Source organism: Tachysurus vachellii, chromosome 2 (assembly GCF_030014155.1).
Source record: "Tachysurus vachellii isolate PV-2020 chromosome 2, HZAU_Pvac_v1, whole genome shotgun sequence".
Classification (NCBI taxonomy): Eukaryota; Metazoa; Chordata; class Actinopteri; order Siluriformes; family Bagridae; genus Tachysurus; species Tachysurus vachellii.
In genome coordinates, this window is record NC_083461.1 from 32,183,880 (window position 1) to 32,206,878 (window position 22,999).

Genomic DNA, 22,999 nt, shown 5'->3' on the forward strand with positions numbered 1-22,999 from the left:
TTTCTCTACGGAAGGCAAATGTTGGCTTTGCAATAATCGAATGATTATGACACTAAATTCTCACTAAAATCTAAGCATTTTTGCAGATTGTTATCTTGTGAGATTTAAAGGGAATCTACAGCCGAGTGAAATGTACTTGCACTATTACTTAGAGTAGCATAGACTAAAAAGGAACAGGCTGGAAGATTTATCACCATATAAGATATGTGAAGAGGTCTCGGTTACACCGGCTGCTTGGACTACACTGTTGCATTCAACATTTCTATGGTCAGAGTTAAAATTCTCTTCGATTTATACACACAAGCTTACATACTCACAGAACAATTTCCCATAGCAGGAAAACACAATCTCAGCGACACTCACGGCAAACACTAACTTTTGGTCCATTCCATCTTTCCTTCTCTTACTCCTTCTTTCACCTTCTTCCGGATTTCTAAACTTCTCGAGCCTCCAGGGTTCAGAGTGTGGATTTGAAGCATCTGTCTATTCAATTGGCTGTTTAACAGGTCGGGTGGCAGCTTGTGATGAGCTTGTGATGAGCGAGTGGGACAAGGCGGGGTTTAGAGATGGACGCCGAAGACGATTTGACAAGGTGGAATGTCATGGACAAAGAAGAAAGGTCACAAACTTCAACTTTAGACTTTCTTAGGAGGAGGGGCTAACTTGATAATCTCATCTTCTGAAGGTTGGCGAATGATGTCTGAAAAAAATGAAAATAAGTGTTTGGTTTTTACACTTTTTACACAAAATCTTATAGTAACATTTCATTAAAATGGGGTCAAAAATTCTAAATAATTTATAATCAATCACACTTTTGTCTATGGTCTGTTAATTTTTGACGACACACTATGCCCTCAGCATGTTGTATGCATTGTTACATACATTTACTTGCAGTGGCAATGACTTCATCTAGCCCTCAACCCCGGCCAGTCCATGCTGATAAATAGTGTTTCCACAGCATGATGCTACCTACATCATGCTTCCCTGTGGAGATGTTCTCATAGTAAGGAGCAGTATTGGATTCCTGCTGAGCTTACAGTATCACTTTGTTTACAGCATTTACATTTCAGCATTTGGCAGACACCCTGATCCAGAGTGACTTACATTTTAATCTCATTTTATACAACTGAGCAATTGAGGGTTAAGGGCCTTGCTCAGGGGCCCAGTAGTGGACCTGGTTATCAAACACACAACCTTCTAATCAGTAGTAAAACCCCTTGACCACTAGGCTTCCATGTCCCACGTAGCATGTTTTCGAAGCCAAAAACATTTTGGTCTCATCAGACCATAGAACATTTTTATGATTACGATAGAACATTTTATTATTTCTCTTTAATGCTTTAATGCAGCATAGTTCAAGCACCTGGAACTTTTGTAACATTCTATTTTCTAACTATTCTAGTGATATATTATAATGTGCATACATAATATTGCATACATAATGTGCATACATAAGATTAATTCTGGTTAATTATGTTAATTATGACCTAATGTAACATTGAGGGCTCATGTCCACAGTGGACGTTTTTATTTCTTGCATTATAGTAGTTATAAAACCATAATTTGGAAACGTCTTTGGTTAAGAAAAAATTGGTACCCTTGTACTTCTTGGCCGATGGGATCCGTGTGAGTTTGGTGTCAATTTCATCATCTTCTGAGATCTTCAGCACTGTTGTACGGTACTCGACGACCCGGGTCAAAAGATCAGGCCTCCGCGAGATCTCAAAGATGTGCTCAATGTAGGAAAGGTTATCTACAGAGAGCATAAATACATATGTATTCTGTACAAAGAAAGTCACCTAACTTCTCTAGAATTAACTTTTAAAGCAGACAATATTGAAATGGAAATGAATGAATGACAGGTTGTTCGTCCCACATCTCCGTTCTCTCACCCTGAGCTAGCTTATCATTTTTTTCCAGGTAACTGAACCACTCTTTGGAAGAAGTGATGGAGTTGCTCTGGTCATCAGGTATGTCCTCCTTGCAGGCTGACTTCAGCTGCTCCAGATCCTCGTTAGTGATGTTCTCGCAAAGATCTTTCAGCAAAGAGCTGTATTCTGACATGATCTGAAAAAAATGGGTAAGAACTTTTGTTTAAATTAACACCTGAATGGATAGCCACCATAGTTTCAATCCAAAAGATGTAAAAGTGTTTCATTACATGAATTACATTTAACTAAATAAAAACTTTTAGAATAGAAGCCTTTATTTTGTCACATATACATTGCAGCACAGTGAAAGTCTTTCTTCCCATATACCAACATTGGAGGTTGGGTTCAGAGCACAGGGTCAGCCATGATACAGCACTCTGGAGCAGAGAGGTTTAGAGGCCTTGACAAATGGCACAACAGTGGCTGCTTGGCAGAGCCTAACTACTTAAACCAGCACTACCCCTGATTTAAAATATTGCTTGGTGCAATATTTTCATGATTCCTGTAAGAAGATAGTAGTTGTCTAACAAACTGTCGACAAAAGGCTACACTGCTTGCACAAGGTGTTGGTTGCACAGTTAAAAAAACCAAAACAAAACAACAACAAAATTATTTTGTGTCATAATTACTAAAAAAAAAAAAGCAGAAGCAATGGAGATGCAAATGTTGGACTGCAGAATTAATTGCTGCAATAAGATGCAGTTTTATTAGGCAATTCGGCTTGTTACTGGCCACTCCTGAATTTCTCTGAATGACGCACAGCTCTCTGAGCCCCTCTAGTGGAGCTCTTACTGAACATATCCTGATAGAAAGATTCAGAAGGCTTTTATTTTGGAAATATTTTGAAAGCTGTCATTAAATTATGATTGATTGGGTGTAGTTTTCTAATATAGATTTTATATTCCTGCTCATTCTGAAAGCTTGCAGCAACTTTAAATGACAATGGATTAAATGAACTGCTGGGGCAGTAAAACACATCCCCTCCTCTGTATGCACAAACACAGAGCTCTCTGTGTACGAACTGTGAACAAATTGTACTGTTCACAACTGTAGGCTTCACTATCTAACACTATTATGTAGCTCTGTATGTGCGTGTACGAGTAGATGTACATAATGCAACAAAATAGAATAAATGAAACCAGGAACACAAAGACGTCACGTGCACACTGACACATCATGAGCCTCTGCTCTCTGCAGTTCCTCTACTAGACTCTATACTACATGTAAACAACTGGTATAAAGGAGTGAGCCATGGCCTAAATACAAGCATTGCAGTTTCAATATCTGGGTGATAGAAGGCATTAGTAACAGGAATTCAGCGCTGACTTATTAAAGGATGGACTCAAACAAGAGACTCCATGTTTCAGAAGAAAATGAACAGATAAAGCAGATGCTTGGAAATGGGCTCAAACAGGCAAAGCAAATTAGGCAAAAATGAACAAAAGTGAGCTGCCAAAATGTCAAATATAAGGCTTTCTTTTACCTGATATCTGTGCCTGACTTTACTAATGTTCTTGTGGATAAATAGAGACAATTCAAGGGAAAAATCTTCCCAAAAGTGTTGAGTTTATTATAGAAGCAGGGTGGTGGTGGTGGTGGGTGGCATATGGGTCAGATGTGATAGGCAGGTGTCCACAGACCTTCTGACCTGTAATGCATGTTTTACCAAAGCAACGTCTAAAACCTTGCTAGTTAAATGTCATTTCCTTCAACAGAGAACGTCACAATCTGATTAAGTTGTACATACAAAAGATAAACATATCTCACTTCAGGAAGGCTAGCATTCACTCTCTCTCACTCATTTTCTACCGCTTATCCGAACTACCTCGGGTCACGGGGAGCCTGTGCCTATCTTAGGCGTCATCGGGAATCAAGGCAGAATATACCCTGAACGGAGTGCCAATGCATGTCTTTGGACCAGGGGAGGTCCATGCATGTCTTTGGACCGAGGGAGGAAACCGGAGTACCCGGAGGAAACCACACATTGAGAACATGCAAACTCCACACTCACAAGGCGGAGGCGGGAATCGAACCTCCAACCCTGGAGGTGTGAGGCGAACGTGCTAACCACTAAGCCACCGTGCCCCCGGTATTTTTTTAATCAAAACTAAATATAGAACATCATATAAACATATGTCACAGCATGAAGGCTTTTTAAGCTTTGAGAGTGAAGCTAATAAATACTGTTCAAAATATTAATCTAAGTACATGTTATCCAACATGAGTGGCTGATTGGATGAAGGAGCAAGTAGGTGTAGAGGTGTTCTTATTAAAGTGGCCTGTGAATGAACAATGCATGAGACATGGTGAGAGAATAGTCAAGAGAGACAGTTATACGTTTAGGTCGTATGTTAGGAATATCTTCCACGTCTTGCCTGAAAGCAATGCCACCAGTACTGGTGTCATTACAATACAGTACAAAAATCCAGATACGTGGCTGTCTTTGCATAAAAGCCTTTATCAAAATAATATTGTGTAAATGTTATCAAGCTGTGACTTTTTCAAACCATTATATCCTTAGCTCTAATGTATTTTGCCATGTAATGTTATTCCTGCACCGCAGTATCCCCAGCTTCATTAAAGTGCTAGGGGAAACCATGCAGAATCTCAGAGAGAGGTTAAACGGTGGCTCTTTGCTAGGTCAATCTTAAGTGGTATGCTAAATAAAAGGTGTTTGATTGGCTTCGCCAAACAAAAGTGCTCCTGTAAATGGAGGTTTGTGCTCTCCAGACACCGATAGTAGTATTGTAAACACTCCTACACACTCATTACCATAAACGTCAGAGTTCATATTTTCAACTGTGCCATCGCTGAAGGATCGGCACGGCCGCCCTGCATTACGCATAGGTGAAAATATGCGCGTATTCAGTGAGCGAGAAGGAAAAAGAAACAAATGCTTTTCCATAGTGCATTTAGTGCATTACCTATTTCTTATTTGAATGGCACATTTTCTGCTCTTTAGTTTCTTTTATTCCATTTTCTCACTGATGTGTATAAAAAGCAGGAAGCTGATTATTATCGTTGGTGGATTTTAGGCATGTTTTTATCATAAGCCTCTTTTCTTCTTAACTCCTCTTCAAATTATTTTTTGGCACATTCTTTGCAGTTCTTGTCTCTCTTCTCTGGGACGTGTATGACATTGTTCCCCATGCTGCCTGCCCCCTGTCAGGCACACGAGAGAGAATTGGAGAAAGGATCTGTCCTTCACATTCTCATATACAAGCCTGCTTTTGTCTGCTTGCTCAGTCTCCTGCTTTCTCTCTCTCTCTGTGTGTGTGTGTGTGTGTGCAACTATGTGTTCAACTGTGTATGTGCATGTGTGTGTTTGTGTGTGTGTGTGTGTGTGAGAGAGAGAGAGAGAAAGAGAGAAAGAGAGAGAGAGAGAGAGAGAGAGAGAGAGAGAGAGAAAGAGAGAAAGAGAGATGTCAGGTCAGGACTATTTTCCTCTTTTGTGCATAAGCAAATGTGTGTGTGTAACAACAATTGAGACAGGTCCTCTTCCCCGTGACTAAATTCTTAACTCCCTCTTTATTTTACAGGGACTGACTGGGAGCCCCTCAATCTACATGCTGCTCTTTTAGGCTCCACACACTGCTCTTTTAATGCTGCAGAATCTCCAATGTCTAGTGTCAGTGTACTAGACCTTCAAAACACAAAGGCTAAATTCAGACTAAAGCTAAATCTAAATGCTAGTTCTGACTGAAATTCAAAATAAAAAACTGTTAGTGTTTATCGAAGAAAAACATATAACTGGTGACAGTTTCTAGTGTCTGTGCTTCATAGTTAAAGGAGAAGCTGTTGCATTTTCTGTTTTCAGGACAGAGGACTTCGAAGAATAAACATTCATAGCCGTTATAACGTAAGTGATAAGTAAGGAATAATCAATGATGTGGTGGTGTGATGTGACCTGATCCAAAGATGAGGTCATTATTTTATTTAATAAAGAATGATTCATCTGTATTCTCCTCCATTTTTAGTTACAGTTGATAAAAAATATGGATCGTCTAAGAAACCTATTAGATCTTGTTATCACAGTAAATCAAATATGAACATGCTCTTAAAGTCAATAAAAGAAAGTGTTACATGTTACAATGTCATTTATCCTTTGACTTATCCATGGGTGGAAAGATAATCTTTGGATTTTGGATGTCAGATAAGTCGACATCCAAAATGGCAGCAAAATGGAAGGCATGTGCTACGTGGTCACTTAAAAATAACTATTAAAATCCCTCATTAAACAGATTTAACAAGCTAAGAAAGTAAAATGAACACTAACATGCACACGAATAAAAGGAGCTCTATGACGTAGTGATAAATGAGTGAGAAACATTTTGGAATATGAAAAAAAGCAAGCGTGAAAAAAATTTTTTTTTTCACCTGAGTCAAAATTTGAGTAATATATTTACAATATATGCAACTGCAACATGTTTCAGTTATTTGATTATTCTAACAAAATTATCTGTAAAAGCTTCATACATTACTAGCATTCTCTTGTTTCCACCCATTTCTACTGTCTCTATTAAAAATACATTGCAGTGATGCATGATTGTGCATGCACGTGTGTGTGTGTGTGTGTGTGTCCAAAACTCAGCCATGGCACTACCACCACAACGCCATTCACCCTTCACACGGCTGAGATTACCATGACAACCAGATCGAGCTTGCCTTTTAGAGACGGGAGACTGTAACCTAGCAACAGGGCAAGAGTGTAACCCCCTACGAAGTTTCCCGCTTCGCCCCTCGGACCCGGCGCTCCAGGAAGAAAAAGATTCCCAGAACAAATGACAAAGGGAGACGGAACAACTTAGTAAACGACTAAAAGGAACATAATATCATTTAAGAGATAATAAATATGTGATCGTGAACACGCACATGCACGCTTCTATAAACACTAACAGTTAGTTCTATAAACACTAACACCAATGTTGCTGTTTATACATAACACATCCATATTTGGAGCCTTGCAACATATGAGAATTATTCATTTAAATGAACAGTAAAAGAAAAAGACTACAAAAAAAATTCCCTTTCTATGCCAATAGATCTGATTTCTAAGCTGAAATGAAAAATAAAACAGCATGCCGTTGTCGTATTACTCACTGCTCCGTCTGCAAAATGTTCCGCCAGTGAACCACACACGATGTCTCTCAAGAGATCTAGTGAAGATGATTTAAAGGAATATCTTTTATTTCCAATTGAGCTACTCCCGATGACATCAGCAGGCTCGCTATTTAGCGACTCTACAGTGTGCACTAACGCAGCCTTCAAGGCTGGAGCCATGAACACGCATCTCTCTCGCTCCCTAATGATGGTGATTTGTCCTCATTATTCAGTGTCAGTGGACAAAATTGCTGTCAAAAAAAAAAAAAAAAAAAAATGGAACTGCTTGTCATGGTATTGCACTTCACAGAAATCTGCCTTGGAAGAAAATGTCAAAAAACTATATTGTTTATATAACTATACTATACTATAACTGTTTACATGCTGTTTTGCACACTTTTTTTGCTCTTTTGCACAAACTGTCCAACATTTCAACCATTTTGCACATACTATACAATATTTCAGTCATTTGCTGTTTTTGCACAATTCCATATATTATCTCAAGGACCCGCTGCTAAGAAAATGTGTTCATTCTAATGTTACTGCACGAAATATTGTTTGAACATTCAGTATTCACATACAGTATTTACACTGGTCAGTCGGCACTGTTTAGGTTTACTGTCTATTGTCTTTTGTGTATTGTATTTTTTGTACTTTTTGTCTGCACTGTCTTTTGTCCTGCACTGTCTCTTGTCCTGCACTGTCTTGTCTGTCTTGTTTGTCTTGTCCTGCACTGTTTGCACCACGTTGCACAGTTGCACTTTATGTGGCTAAGACTACTTACAAGTCTTTAGCCCTGTCTTTGTTTTATGTAGCACCATGATCCTGGAGAAACGTTGTCTCATTTCACTGTGTACTGCAACGGCTATATATGGTTGAAATGACAATAAAAGCTTCTTGACTTGACTTCTTGACTTGACTTGATATGAGTGTCATTAAATTTAGAATATAATGTACATTAATTATGCTGTTTAGATTTTTATAAAGCGTGAAAACTCTTATCAACTCTTACTAATAAAAAATACATTTTTTACTGCAAACAATCTAGCTAAAATAAAATATTGGATCTGTTTAGAAAAAGACTTGAATCTGGAGTGTTCCAGAAATGTGATTCCAATCAATCTGGTTTTATGCGTCTTCTCAAACATTGCAACAGGTTTCTGTTAGTTGTTGTTGGCTTAAACGTGCCAAGAAACTGTAGTGAAAAATGTAACCATGGCAACTCTGTGATTAAAGAGGCGAGAGACACACACACACACATACACACACACACACAAACACACACACAGGATAAAAAAAGAATTATTAAATTATAAATTGTTTGCAAGAGCATATACTTATTATCTAGTATTTTAGCTAATCATTATCGCTTGTAAAAAAAACGTTTGCATTTATGGAAGCACCTGAGTTTGTCTAAGTTTATGTATGAGGAGACAAATGTGAAATTCAGTCTTTTTATATTTTTTATATTAATAATTTAACTGAAACTATCTGATATTTATAAGACTTTTTTTTTCAAATAGAAAAAAATGCAGGAAATGGACTTAGTGTGTCTGTATTAACATGCTGCAGTGGTGGAGCTGGAAGATTTAGTGCATACCGTGTTTATTATTTGCCTTTTAGAAAGTTTAAAACTGACTGAAATCAGTAATGCCATCAGACAACAAGGAAGCTGTAATAAGCCCAGGTTGTATCAGGCACCCAGGAGAGTTTAATAATCGACTGACATGATAAAAATGAACTAAAACAGGCATATAAAATGTCTACAAACCTGTCCTGAAGGGTTTGTACCAAAAGAGATTGGTACTGAGAGCAAACTTTGCTAAATACAAGCAGCCCCATAGCATAATGCTGCCACCACCATGTTTCACCCTTAACCACACTATTTTCTCTGTATTCCCCCTCAATATTTACTCTGCTGCATTTTCACTAAAAGAGCTTCACCATGCACTGAAACTCTAATTGCAGACATTTTCTGGTATGTATCCTGTGTGTCCAAATTTACACATTGGCTGTAAAGTGTTCTTATGTCCGTGGAACGACAAAATCAAGGCATCCCAGTATATGTGTTTCTGGGATATATTGTATGTGTCCCTCTTTGGCTGTTAGTTACTTTCATTCCTGCAAATCTGTCTGTTAAAAAAAAATAAAACAGAAAAAGTATTGAGTATTACATTAGAATGAATTAAAGTGACGTACACTTGCAGCCACTTACAATTTACAGGTTGTATATGTGTGCCACCAAAATTTTTGTAAATCTGGAAGGAATTTTGGTACTCTTTTGGTCTTTCAGTGTTCTTTGGGACTCTGAAAATAGTCACATACATACGATGCAATCATCATCTCTTTTCTATACTGTTACTTTTCTATTCTTGGCTGTATGTACTGGATCTTAGTAGACTTTGGTTCACTTCCCCTTATTATTTCCTTTTTGGGGAATCCCAGTCTCCATTTTAAAGGCTGTAATATTTCATTAGTTGAATAGACGTGTGTGTGTAATTCACTATTAAATCAAGCTTTCATCTTGCTTTACATAAACTGATTTCTTTAATACAATACAAACACATCTTGTTTAACAATTTGTCTGCATTTTATTCAATCAAATCTCCACTCTTGATGTTTCACTTTTCAAACTCTGCTTACTCACTGTAGAGTGCCAACTTATTTCCATCCTCATTTTTGAATATTTGAAAAATGAGGATGGAAATAAGTTGGCGTTCTACACTCTTGAATCTGATTGGGTAATACGCTGATACACTATTGTTTCCATAGAAACAGTTCTAGCTCTATAGTCCCATTATCATAATAATTGCTGCTAAAAACTTGTTATTCCTAATTGTCTAACACGATCCCAATCCTTAACCTCAGTAAGCAAACAAAATGGTTTGATTCCCTTTTTCAAATCAATTTAAAAACAGATTTTGTAAAATAGAAAATTTTTGTACGCCCCTGGTTAATGTGAAGATATTTGACACTGTGAGGATGTTTATTTTTTTTATTTATTCTTTTTTTCAACCTAAAACAACATACAGTAGGTTTTATATACTGTCCTTGAATTCTTGAATCTGATTGGTTAATATGCTGATGCGCTATTGTTTCTATAGTAACAGGGCTAGTTCTGTACTAACATCCACTTAGTGCATGACACATGCTCCATTGGTTAACAAAGAAAAAAACATATAATCATAGTCTGTACAAAGATGTTTATTTAACACATTTGGAAGGAGTCTCTGATCTCCAGTGCTGTCTTAGTGCTCTGTAGGGCTTTTTTTGCAGAACATCCAAGTTCCTGTTATCATTTATATAGTAACAGCTAAAAACAACCATTCCATCATCAGCTTCACTTTTTTATCTGACTTGAAGTTTCAGTCTTCTAAACATCACCCTGTAATTAAAGATTACATTTTTTCTTTGTTTATTATATTAAGTAGAGTATTTCACCAATCAAGTCCCTGCAAATTAGCTGTTACCATAAAAAACAACATATCAGAACTAGCATCTTAATATAAGCTTTTTTTTTTTATATATATTTTTCTTACGGATTCTTACTTTCTTTCCTACTATCAGAGCTGGTGTTCAAGTAACCAAATTCAGATTTTAGAATATAAACTAAATGATAGCTCAAAATATTGCTATAAATATAGCGATATGATTTAACATGATGAATGATTTATTGATTTACTCACTCATGGTTATTATGTTACTGTAATGGCTATGAACGTACAAAGAGTAAACTCGTTAATGAAGAAAAATGAGTTCAGATGTATTTCGGATAGACGAGGTGACAGTACAGAATTTTTGTCAGTCAACGTTAAACACCAAACCAATGCAGTAATATAACCTATTACTTCTACTAATGGCATGTATTAGGACTAAAACAATGCAATCAACTATTAACAACTATTGAGAAACACCTATGCGGGTGGGCCACATGGAACTCGTTCATACGGAAACTTCTCATAAATGTTAACACAACACATGGCAAAGCAGAAATAAATTTCCAGTCGAAACATCCGGCGAGTCAAGACACAGCTGTGCTTTCATGCTCTATCACAGTAAACGTGATATAACACTTCGTCAGTATTAGATTTTAAGAGGCTCACTGTTATCCTTTAGCAGAATGAACGGACACAAGCACGGTAGCATGTGCAATCCAGACACACAAAATGAAAACGCAACCGCTGTGCCAATGCACGAGCGAGAAAATGTAGGCCAGTCATTTTTCTATTTTCAGATATCCTCTGAGCTTAATGTACAGAGTCACGATACATCAGCTCAGATCGGTGCAGCTGATCCTGATGCACTCGCTCACTCTTGCACACGCATACATAAAGAGGAAAAGGACATAAAAAAAGGAAATAGTGTCTGTGTGTGTGCTTCCATATAGTTTTAGACTTACTCATTTCACATCTGGTTTATTGCACATTCCTCAGTACTGTGGAGCCAGATGGTCCTTATAACACACACACACACACACACACACACACACACACACATACACACACACAAATCTCTTCAAACCTGACTGCATTCGAGGGCTCAGTTCACCTCCAGTATTGAACTTTACTGTATTGCTGAAGTGCAGAGATAAATCGAGTATGAGTGCGTGTGAGTGTTTGTGTGTGTGTGTGTGTGGTGGGAAAGGGGGGGTTGTTGTATGCAAACATCCCTGATTTCCCCTTTCTTGAAAGCAGCAGATTCGTTTTACATCACTCCGCAAACATACACACACACACATTCTGCTTTGCTCAGTGTGAATTCAGTCTGCAAAAAGGAAAGACATTAAGACAAGCACATACTACTTCCATTTATTACTTTCCTTTTTTATTGTCCCCCTTTTCCACTTCTACCTGTTTACTTCTTTCCATCTATTTGTTCTCTCGCACTGGAGTCCTGCCCAGTCTTTATGGAGACTCAGCTGTGATTGGTGGCCCAAACGTGGTTCCTGCCATTACCATGGGAACGCTTCCTGGCCGGACTTAGAGGGCAGAGGAAATAACAGCAGCTGGACTGGACATCGGAGTTACTGTAAGACCACAGTTAATCCCCCCCACTCTCTCTCTGTCTCCCACACACACTTAAAACTTGCTTAAAAACACTCTTTTCCTAAATATGTGTTTGTAGCTTTTAGCCACAGACAAAATATAATCATCACCTCACAATCTTTCTCAGCAGTAATATTCATGCTGATTCTTATTATCTCACAATGCATTTCAAGTTGCCAAGTAACCTAATTTTACATTTTTCACAAGTTCTTTCTTTCCTTTCTTTCTTTCATTCTTTTTAAATTCATTTATTGCCATTTAGCTTAACTGTAGAAAAATCGATACTATTAAGTATCTACTTCTGTACATAAGTCATTAGCAGATAAGAGAGGAGAGGAGCAGCGCATCAACGATCGGACTACGGTATCGATAACAGTAGACTGCACTGGTGTTGAATACTCAAATTTGATTGGTTTGAAAATGGTATCAGCATTTCTGACATTATCGCCAGCTGTAATTTATTTTACAAGCTCATACTGATTCACTCAATCTAATGGCATCAATTCTATGGTAACAAATCTATTGTTGTGTATTTTAAATATATAAATAAAGATAATATGATATATATATATTTATTTTTTTTTAAAAATCATATTATCTTCATTTATATATTTAAAATATTTCTCTCTCTATATATATATTTACAGAGATGGTTTTGAATGAGTCTCTCTGGTGTCAACACTTTGTAATGGTCAGAGGTTTTTAGCACACAAGAAAGTATTCTCTTCTGATTTCTCAGTAAGATTTTTTGTTCTTATTAATGTCTCTAAAAAGAAAAAAAGCAGCTGGTATGATAATGACTGTTTATAGGAAATAACCTGTCTTGTGGAAGGTCCAAAACATTAAATGCAACTGTGTATTATTCAATTTTTTTAAATTTCGTTCACCTACACTGGCTAATTGCTGCTGAGGAATGCAACACTATCCAGACTATTCAGATTATATTCTGTTAACAGCATTCCCTGAAGTGTCTAAGCATTTGTGTGTGTGTACTGTATGTGTGTGTGTGTGTGTGTGTGTGTGTGTGTAAAGATATTTTTGACTTGCTTTTTAATCTAACTAGCAAATGCCTTATCATGCCCTCTGCACCGTGGCATGTTTTACTTCTTTCTTGCCTGTACTGTACATACACATACACACACAAACACAAGGATAGCTTACTTTAAGACAAATGCATTTAATGACCTGAGAATAATTGTTCTTACAAATGATTCAAGATTAGTTCACAGGGGCTTATAAACATTCATCCTAGCTTGTTTGATGACTCACCCAGAACTTTTAAAGGAAGGTTTAATTAACAGGAGAGTTTCAAACTACTGGGAGTTTTTTAAGAGAACAGAAACTGTTAAGCAAGAAAAAACTCAACAAACTAAACATAATTTATCAATAACAACACATCACTGATGGTCTTATTCCTATACAACAGCAATTTTCCAACAATTACAACTTTATGTATTCATGAATAGCATATATTAGCTGCATTTAATATTGGACATTGAATATTAACGTTTAATATGTCGATCACACTGTTTATCACAATGTGGATCAGTTGTCATTCATCATGACAAGTCATATTAAGAAATATGACTTAAATGCTCCTTGAAACAGGATGCTTATTTTCTACAAGTGCACACAAGCATCCACTAAAACTGTCAAATTCTAATTATCTAAATCTTTCTCCATCAACAGAACTCCAACAAGTTCGGTAATTGAAACAATTTGATCATTTCTGCTTTAATGGACACACAGCTCTGAGGGGAGCTACTTTATTGACCTACATTTTGCATCTCACAGCTCACACACAACATAAACACAGCAAATGGCTGCCTATTATATAAACTAACATGTTTATAAAGGTCACTATCTGTCAGATGCCACTTGCTGCTAGTAAGTTATGTACCTAGGCATTCCACATAGTTTGGAATTTGGAGTTATCCTTGATTTCCCCCTTTTTTGAGCTCAGCCCCGGTCCCAGCTGAAGACAAGCAGCCCCATAGTATGATGCTGCCACCACCATGCTTCACTGGGTGTATAGTGTTATTCTGGTAATAAACTGACTTGTTTTGCCCCAAACATATAATTTTGAGTATATAAAATATATAGAAACCTATTTTTAAAGACATATCAATGCATATGAATCGAGACATTGTTAGGCTGACATATCAAAACAAACTAATAAGATCTAACAAAAACTGGCCAAATCAACCTTGAATCTTCTGTTGAACTCAGAAACACCAAAAAGGTGAGACACATAAGAATAAGGAAAATAACTGTATTAATTATTCTATTACTGGTTAAAAAAACATTTTCAAAACAGTTACCCAAATAAAAAAATAGCGTTGTACTTTTGTATGAAAAAATCCTTACATGAAATAATACCACTGAAATTTTAATTTCATCTCCAATTTGTTGGTTGAACTACCAATAGTCTTGTGTTTCTAGAACTTCAGACTAACAGCAGAAGGTCTGGACTCCATAGCAGCTTTTATTAGCCAAGGACTAAACAAGACTGACTGACAAGTAGAGCAATCTGACTGACAAGTAGAGCAACCAATCACAGTTTGTTTTGTGATCATTTACAGTATGAACAGATCATTCATTCAAGAAAGTCTTGCAAATCTATAATGTATACTCAGAGTCTATACTGGAAACTTCACTTATTTTTTAGAATCCTGCTAAAATTTAGCTGATCCTCATACGTAAGCGTCCATTGTCACAGTTGTAAACACTAAGGTGTAAACACTTCATCCATATGAGAAGATTTCCGCTTTGTTTCCAGGCGGATCGTAAATGTTTGATGTTCAGCCAACAGTTTGTGGGTGTGACGTCTGAGGCTAAACTACCAACAACTTATAATATTGATGTCCAAATATTTATAGACCCGACTGTGCATGTGAGATGGCCTGGAAATAAATTAACATAGTGTTTTTTTTGAGGCTTTGCTAAAATAAAATAGACAGTGAATGTACGTATGAGGTGAATTCATACAGATAAACATAGAGCAAAAATTCATCTTTAGATCTGGATGGACATTACACTAAATATTGCTTTGTACACCAAATGAACATGACCGTATTGTGTTAAAAACAGACTGTGGTACAGCATTAAGCAACAATCAGTCCTTCAGAACAATAGGGTGAAAATGTGACACCTTGCATTTCAGGTGCTAACAAGATCCTGAGAGAAAGAAAGTCTCACATTGCTCTGCTTTTCATAGCTTTCATTTCCTATTATCTCATTTTTCTCCTCCTCCACTCTCTTTCACTTCAGTTCTGCAGTATGTACCTGAATGTTTAGCCAAACTACTCCAACACACTGAAACATCGACACACAAACTTGTGTGTGTGTGTGTGTGTGTGTGTGTGTGTGTGTGTGGGGGGGGGGTGTTGGTGGGGGCGGTGGGGGGGTAGAGGAAGGAGGAACTGGGAACAGGATGACTTAACCTCAGTGTTCAGCTAGGGTCACAGCTGCAGTCTGGACACACACACACACAAAACAAACACAGTGATCTAAATTCTGATCACTCTCTCTCTTTTACTCTCTTACTCTCTCAAAGATACACACAAAGACTCAGTGACAGTGGTATTGTGTGAAAGTTACCCCATCTGCCACCTTTTTTTCTTTTGAAATAATCAATGTCTCTGTGGTACAAAATAATTACTGGCCAATTTTCAGGAGCATCAGTACAATAAATGCATTCACCCATTTTACCCAGTCTGCCTCTGCACCAAAAAGCAACAAACAGGATAATAGTGCTGAGTCATGACTGAAATCAGTGATTTGATTCTTTTCATCTACTTTAATTAAATCTAATTTTGTGTCATATTTATTGTCATATATATGATTCATTCCCCACTCTACTCGTTCTGTCCTCCACACTACACAAGTTCTTTGTCGACATGACACACGGTCTCATAAAAGGCCGTATGTCATGTCTAAAAAAAAAAACACAATTACATCATCATTGCACTTCACAGTCCAGTTTAAAGGAGTGGCAGCATTGTGATTACTCATATGATGTCATATAAGATTTTACATTTGATGCCTGAATGGTTACAGAATCCTCAATGTGAACTAGCTTCATGAGTCAGAAAGACTGGTGCTGGTTCAAGTCCCATCTAATTTCAAATCTGTCCGGATTTCTGCTACAACAAAAACCGGTTCACATGATATTTTCATGACAAACTATGAAAATAAAAAGTAAAAAACAAACAAACAAACAAACAAATAAACAAATAATAATAATAATAATAATAATAATAATAATAATAATAAAAGACAATCTACTTTGAAAGAAAATCTACTTATCTTACTTCCTATTCATAAAATTACAATTAACCAAATAATAGTGTTAAACCAATTTCTAGACAATTTTACTAATTTCAAATGCTACATTTTAGCTTCTGTAGTCATTAATTTGCATCTTTTTAGAAATAAATTATAAAAATGATCAGAATTTGTCAACCTGCAAACAGCACAGGGCGACTTGTCAAGACTTGTCTAATATTGTGTTAATTATCTTATTTTTAGTTCATTGTAATTTAATAATAGGAAATAGCAGATACATTTGACTATATTCAAGATATTTTCACTTGCTTAAATGCCATTTTTTTGCAGGGAAGGAATTATTGGTTAAGACACCAAAAGAACTTTATACTTACTATAAACCAGGAAGCTGAGGAAGGAATAACCATGTGTCAATTAACAGTTATGACTTAATAAGCAATAAAAATATCATTATATGTTTAGTACTCCAAATATTCATATCTACAGTATAGTTGATTCATATTTATACCTGAAGTGGGTGTGGTCTTATTGTTTATTTGTCTTATTGTATAAGCATTCCACCACCTGTACATATAGTTTGAACTAACAATATTAGATGTAAATTTGAACAAATATGACAAAAACTATAAAAAAAAAAAAAAACTATCAGCATAACGGTAAAAAAAAAAAATAAATAAAAAAATTCACATTTCCAAATAGACTACAGTAGAGATGACAGACACACAAAGGGATATCAACATAACGGTAAACATATCAACACAACATATTAACATGACAGATACACAAACAACTATCAGCATAATGGTAAAAAAAAATATACATTTCCAAATAGACTACAGTAGAGATGACAGATACACAAACTAAAAGATCCATTCTAAAGTTCACTGCATTCACTCCCACTTTAAACAGATGCTTATGGATAAACTTATATAACAGCATACTGTTATATATGTAAAGAATAAAGCGCAGTTTGTACTTTTATTTATATGGAGATAACCAGTGACCACCCTGGAGGGTTGTATTCTTCTTATATTACAGTTTGCAACTGACTGACTATTATGCAGTTATACAACAGAGTGTACAGTATAACAGCTGTTCCCTCACCACCTCTCTCTCTCTCTCTCTCTCTCTCTCTCTTTCTCTCTCTCTTTCTTTCTCTCTCTTTGAATCTGGTTCCTCTCAAGGTTTCTCCGAAATATTGTCTCAGGAAGTGTTTTCTTGTCACTGTCTCCTCTGGCTTGCTTATCAGGTATAGATGTAAAGATAAAATGCATGATTTATATCTTGAATTGATATATTTCTGTAAATGTATATATTCCTGTGACTATTTGCACTGTTGAAAGTGCAATACAAATACAATTAAAATTGAATTGAAATGGAATTGAATAGTTCTGACATCGGTGACTCCTTGCTAAAATGCTAATAAAGATCTCTTTATAGAAAACATAATCATATTAAAATTTCTACTTGTATACAATTTAAGTTTTGGTCTAAGTCATGAGCAGAATATAAACCCTTGCAGCTGGAACTACTGCTGTAGCAGCTGATATAGGATCTGAATCAAGCAGAATCAAACATTCATCAGCACTTTGCTATAAATATTATTTGTACCGTATTTGAAGTGTATCTACACACATTCTAATGTCATGAACAGGAACGTCCGCTAAAAGCTTTCTGGGCTTTTGACTGCTCCTAATTGCTCTGCATGAATTCTGATGCTTTAAATTGTTCCTTACAGGCTTTGGACACTTGGCAGATCCCCAGAGAGGGCACACCTGTTTGTCCGAATGGTGTTGCCACCAGTCAGGGGGTTGTGGGTAATGGAGTTTGTGTGGTAGAGTCTAGATAAGTCAGATGGTCTGTGGGTTGATGGCTTCACACTGGTTAGATTATGACTATGATTATGAGCAAATATCAAGATGTTATGTTCTCTATGTCCTCATTCATCTGTGTTTATATTCCTGTTCAAGTTTATGTGCACGTGCATGACTCACACAACGACTAGTTAAACTGTCATTATTATATTCTTACAGTCAGCTCAGAAAACTGTAGCTTTATTCACAGCTCTCCTTGATCCAGAGTTCTAAGAGGCCTTATTGACTGGGGACTATTAGAAATGATGTAGAATTTATTTAAATCTACAGCACTTATCCTGTTACATCCCCAAGCCTGGGCCATATGCTTAAAAACTCTGTAGTGGTGCAAAACAAAAATGTTCGCCCTATCATCCTGATTGTAAATTTGAATCCTGATGATGCCACAGCTTAAATTTAAAAGCAAAATTGCTTGTGGTCTCAGGAAGGAAAGAGTCTCAGCAACACTAGCCAATCATCATGCATGCTATATCCATGATGGTGAATAAGCAGCAGTTTCAAACGATACAAATGGTTGGTTTATATGCCTTGGATGCATGTGTTGTTAGCTGGGAGATCTGCCTGATGTGTGGGAAGTGTTTATAACTAAGTGAGGAAGAGTGAGACGAAAGAAAGACGTCACCCCAGTCAGTGTGTTTTGGGTAAAAAGAAGGACTAATGTGAGCAGATGTCAAAATCTGATTGATACTTTGCTAGATCTGACATCTCCAATCCCAACAGTTTCAGCCAGCACAAATCTGGCAAACAAAAGTTAGCTATCTTTCAACTGAAAAACACAACATTGCTTTGTTTATTGCTTTGAAATAAAATTCATCACAGAACAACTGACTAAATAAGTTCACTGATACAATTGGTATATTATTTGATACAAATTTCTACCATGTGATTTGTACAACAAAGTTGATCCGGACGTGTTCTTGTCAAGTTTCTTTGTCCATAGAGCGCCACACAAAAACTGATTAGCAAAAAGCTAACCTAAAACTAAACAAAAGTATGGCAGCACACTGGCCTCAAACCTCAAACTGATTGAAAGTATGACGTACAACAAGCTAGACAAGCAGCTGAGGATAAAAACAGACTGGAATTTAACACATCCACTTTCATTTCCATTGCATTTTTATTACATATATTGGTTTTTAATTGGTATTTTGTAATAACCGGCATTTTAACAAACTAAAAATGGCAACCAACGTTACTAACGTTTACAAATGTTTCAAAAATTATTATGTTGAAAATCTGCTACGTGATTTTTTTTCTTTTTTCTTCATCGCCTGTGTGTTTCCACTTCAGTGAACATCCTGAGCTTTCATGTGGAATATTGATGCTGGATAGAAAAGAAAAAAAACGCATTCCTTCAAAGGTTCTCATTTTAAAACCTTTGATGCTGATTTCATGTAGAGTGTGAAAGTCAATGAAAATCAATACTGATACATTTCTTAAAATGGCAGCATGATCACTGAGAGGAACAAGCAAGGACACAAACCACTGTGGGTTTATAAGCTAAAAAACTCATTTTTACTCAGTTTATAAGCTAAAAACAGTTCTCAAACATACACATTTATCTTTTGTAACGTTAACATGATAACACGGTTATTAACATTTACCTAATATTATGCGTCTCACAGAAAGTGGAAAAATAACTGGAACACTTTGTTTCCCACAGCAGAGGACTGTCTGATATGTGATCTCATTTTGGACACCAACCTTTCCAAAATCTGTGGTCTCAAGAGGCCTGCAATTTGGCACCAATATTTTAATAGAACAAGTCTAGAAAGGAAGTCCAGAATACACACACACACACGCACGCACACACACACACACACACACACACACACACACACACACACACACACACACACACACCACACAGCCAAAATCCAGGACAAAACCACTGCCCCAAAAGAATTCTTACGTAACATCTTGAAAGCATAGCATGTTTTTAGATTATATTTCCTTACCTATTATATCAAATGCTATCGTTCCACTTTGTCGCAGCACACACACAACAGAAAACATCTGTTGCTATTGCACTGAGAAATTCTGCTGCTATTTGATACATAATGAAGGATGCACAATGTGAATGACAGACCAGCGGAAATTACATTGTGCAGGAGGGGGAAGCTCACTGAGCAGCAACAAAGAGCAGGGTTAGGACAGGCAGGCAGGGTTTATAGATCTGACAAAGTAGAAAATGCAATGAAAATATATGACAAGCAAAAGAAGAACAACAACAGCATCAGGATCTAAGAGTTGGAAAATGCAGATTTTCCACTTTGACAAGCTGTTGTCAAAATAAAAAAAAGAGCTGTGGAAAGACTTTTTTGGTTTTGAGCAACTGCTTGAATCGTTGCCTGAAACCACACACACACACACACACAAACACACACACACAAACACAAACTGAGCCAGGAAGTAGATGAAGAGAAGCAATTTGTGCTCTTCTGCCTTTTGTTTAATAGAAGCAAAACAAAATCACTGGAATAAACAAAAGCTCTTGAAACAGACAATTATATGCCTTCCATTTTGATCAAGTCTTAATTCTGGCTGTTTTTTATATTCCATTTTAGCCTAACTTATGGCCAGCATTCTGGGAAGCTTGAGTCAGGATGCTTTTTGCAGAACCTTGTTTCTTGTCACTCTCTTAGTCAGCTGATATGGAAAAATCTGGACAGGGCACGTATACACATTACTGTGCTTTACTTTAGATACAGTTCCTTCTTAATTATATATCCTGGTACTTACCTGCTTCTACTGGGGTCTATCGTATATAAATATTATCAAGTGTGTGTTTTCACCTGGCATTCGTCTTAAGTGTACAGAAGTTCTGAACGGAACAGAAACTAGTGCAGTCTTACTGTACATTTGGATAGACATGGACAGTGTAAGTGGTAATGCAACACGGTTGATGTTAATTCAACTCCATGGATATTAATGTAATATCTCACGTGTCAAATTCAAGCTACATATAGCAACAAGATCCATATGACTATTAACCTTTCCACCCGACCAATGGCGCTTCCCAGATGGTGACACTAAAATATCATGATAATTCTATGCAAACTGAAAACGCCTTCACGTCAGGTTTAATCGAGAGATAAAATCATCTGAATCGAGCGCCTCTAATCACGACTGTTTGGCTTTGTCATATATTGGTGCTTACCTCTGCTCCTAATGGTTATAAATCTATACATATTTTATTGATCGTGTTCACACTGAATACGTCTTTATCAGAAATGTTTAAAGAAAACAGAACTTTCATCGTTACTGAGACCCTGGTGGCATTAATTCATCTCTCTAGATATCAATTCATTCAGCCAGGTATATATATATATATATATATATATATATATATATATATATATATATATATATATATACAGCCCTGGTCGTGACACAAGTTATGATCATTCTGTTAAATTCTAAAGTGTAATCAAACACTGAAATGAAATGAAAGACATCAGGCATCCTGTACTTACTCAGGCTGTAGCAGTGAGTCACTGAGAGAGACTGGATGAGGATGATCGCTCTCCTCTCACTTATTTTCTGCTGTAATAGAAGGTAAAGCTGTGAATTATTGGCAACTGCCAAAGTCCAAATAATTACAATAACCTTCCGGAGCAAAGCATGAAAAGAGGTCGATTAAAGCGGTTAACAGTGAAAATATAGGCGCGTTTTTTTCCGGGCCGGCGAAGTTACTGCGTCCGCGTGCGTGCGTGCATCCGCTGTCTCGCCGGTTTGAGAATGGAATCCGCCTCTTGCTCTCTCTCTCTCTCTCTCTCTCTCTCTCTCTCTCACACACACACACACAAACACACACTCTCTCTCTCTCTCTCTCTCTCTCTCTCACAAACACACACACAAACACACACACACACTCTCTCTCTCTCTCTCTCTCACACACACACACAAACACACACTCTCTCTCTCTCTCTCTCCCTCTCACACACACACACACAAACACACACACACTCTCTCTCTCTCTCTCTCTCTCTCTCTCTCTCTCTCTCTCTCACACACACAAACACACACACACTCTCTCTCTCTCTCTCTCTCTCTCTCTCTCTCACACACACACAAACACACTCTCTCTCTCTCTCTCTCTCTCACACTCTCTCTCTCTCTCTCTCTCTCTCTCTCTCTCTCTCTCTCTCTCTCTCTCTCACACACACACACACACATTTTTTCGGGTCTGATGTCACCGCGCTATCCGGTCTCGTAATTCCTCCTTCTTTCTTTTCTGTCCTCGCCATTTCCGGCATGCCGCATCCGCACCGTTGTGCGTGCAAAAATACATAATAGACGTGCTTATCAATAATAAAGGAAATTATTTTCAGAAGGTATTAGTGAACCATGCATTTTGAGAGTACAGTTAAATATATCCTTTGAAGATTAGGATGAAGTGAAGCGGATGTTGGGAGGAGAATGGAATGTTCTCTGTGGGAACTCTGGAGTGTTGCAGTACCGACTATGGACACAGGGGGCAGTACAATGGAGTGCGGGGTGTAGCAATTTTAATGCTAAGTGTATATTTCTGCCAAACATCTTGTTCAAAGTATGGTTCCATCTATCCATACAGTGAAAGTTTTTGTGGACACCGGATTACACCCGTATGTGTTGACCATCTGTTCCCAAATGTTTTTTGTTATAACATCAGAATAGAATAGAATTCATTTGTGTTTATTACACCCACAACTTTAATTTACATGCACCTTCTCAATCGCCACTGCTGATGTGTTACGGGTGTGTCAGTGGTTTCTGTTAA

The 22,999-nt window shown here is 37.0% G+C and overlaps 1 protein-coding gene across 1 annotated transcript; it reads right to left on the reverse strand.

Annotated features, from left to right (window-relative positions):
- Positions 1-388: 388 nt before the first annotated feature.
- On the reverse strand, positions 389-22,025 carry LOC132841781 (astrocytic phosphoprotein PEA-15). Its single transcript, XM_060864309.1, has 4 exons — positions 21,714-22,025; positions 1,893-2,067; positions 1,598-1,753; positions 389-700 (listed from the first exon to the last, which is right to left on the reverse strand). The coding sequence occupies exons 2-4, from the start codon at positions 2,062-2,064 to the stop codon at positions 636-638; spliced, it is 393 nt and encodes a 130-aa protein (XP_060720292.1). The 5' UTR covers positions 2,065-2,067; positions 21,714-22,025; the 3' UTR covers positions 389-635.
- Between the last annotated feature and the right edge of the window lie 974 nt (positions 22,026-22,999).

Coding starts and splice junctions, on each gene's coding strand:
- LOC132841781 (XM_060864309.1), bottom strand. CDS start 2,064: ATGTCAGAATACAGCTCTTTGCTGAAAGATCTTTGCGAGAACATCACT. Junction 1,754..1,892: donor AAATGATAAGCTAGCTCAGG/GTGAGAGAACGG, acceptor TGCTCTCTGTAG/ATAACCTTTCCTACATTGAG. Junction 701..1,597: donor ATCGGCCAAGAAGTACAAGG/GTACCAATTTTT, acceptor CATTTTTTTCAG/ACATCATTCGCCAACCTTCA.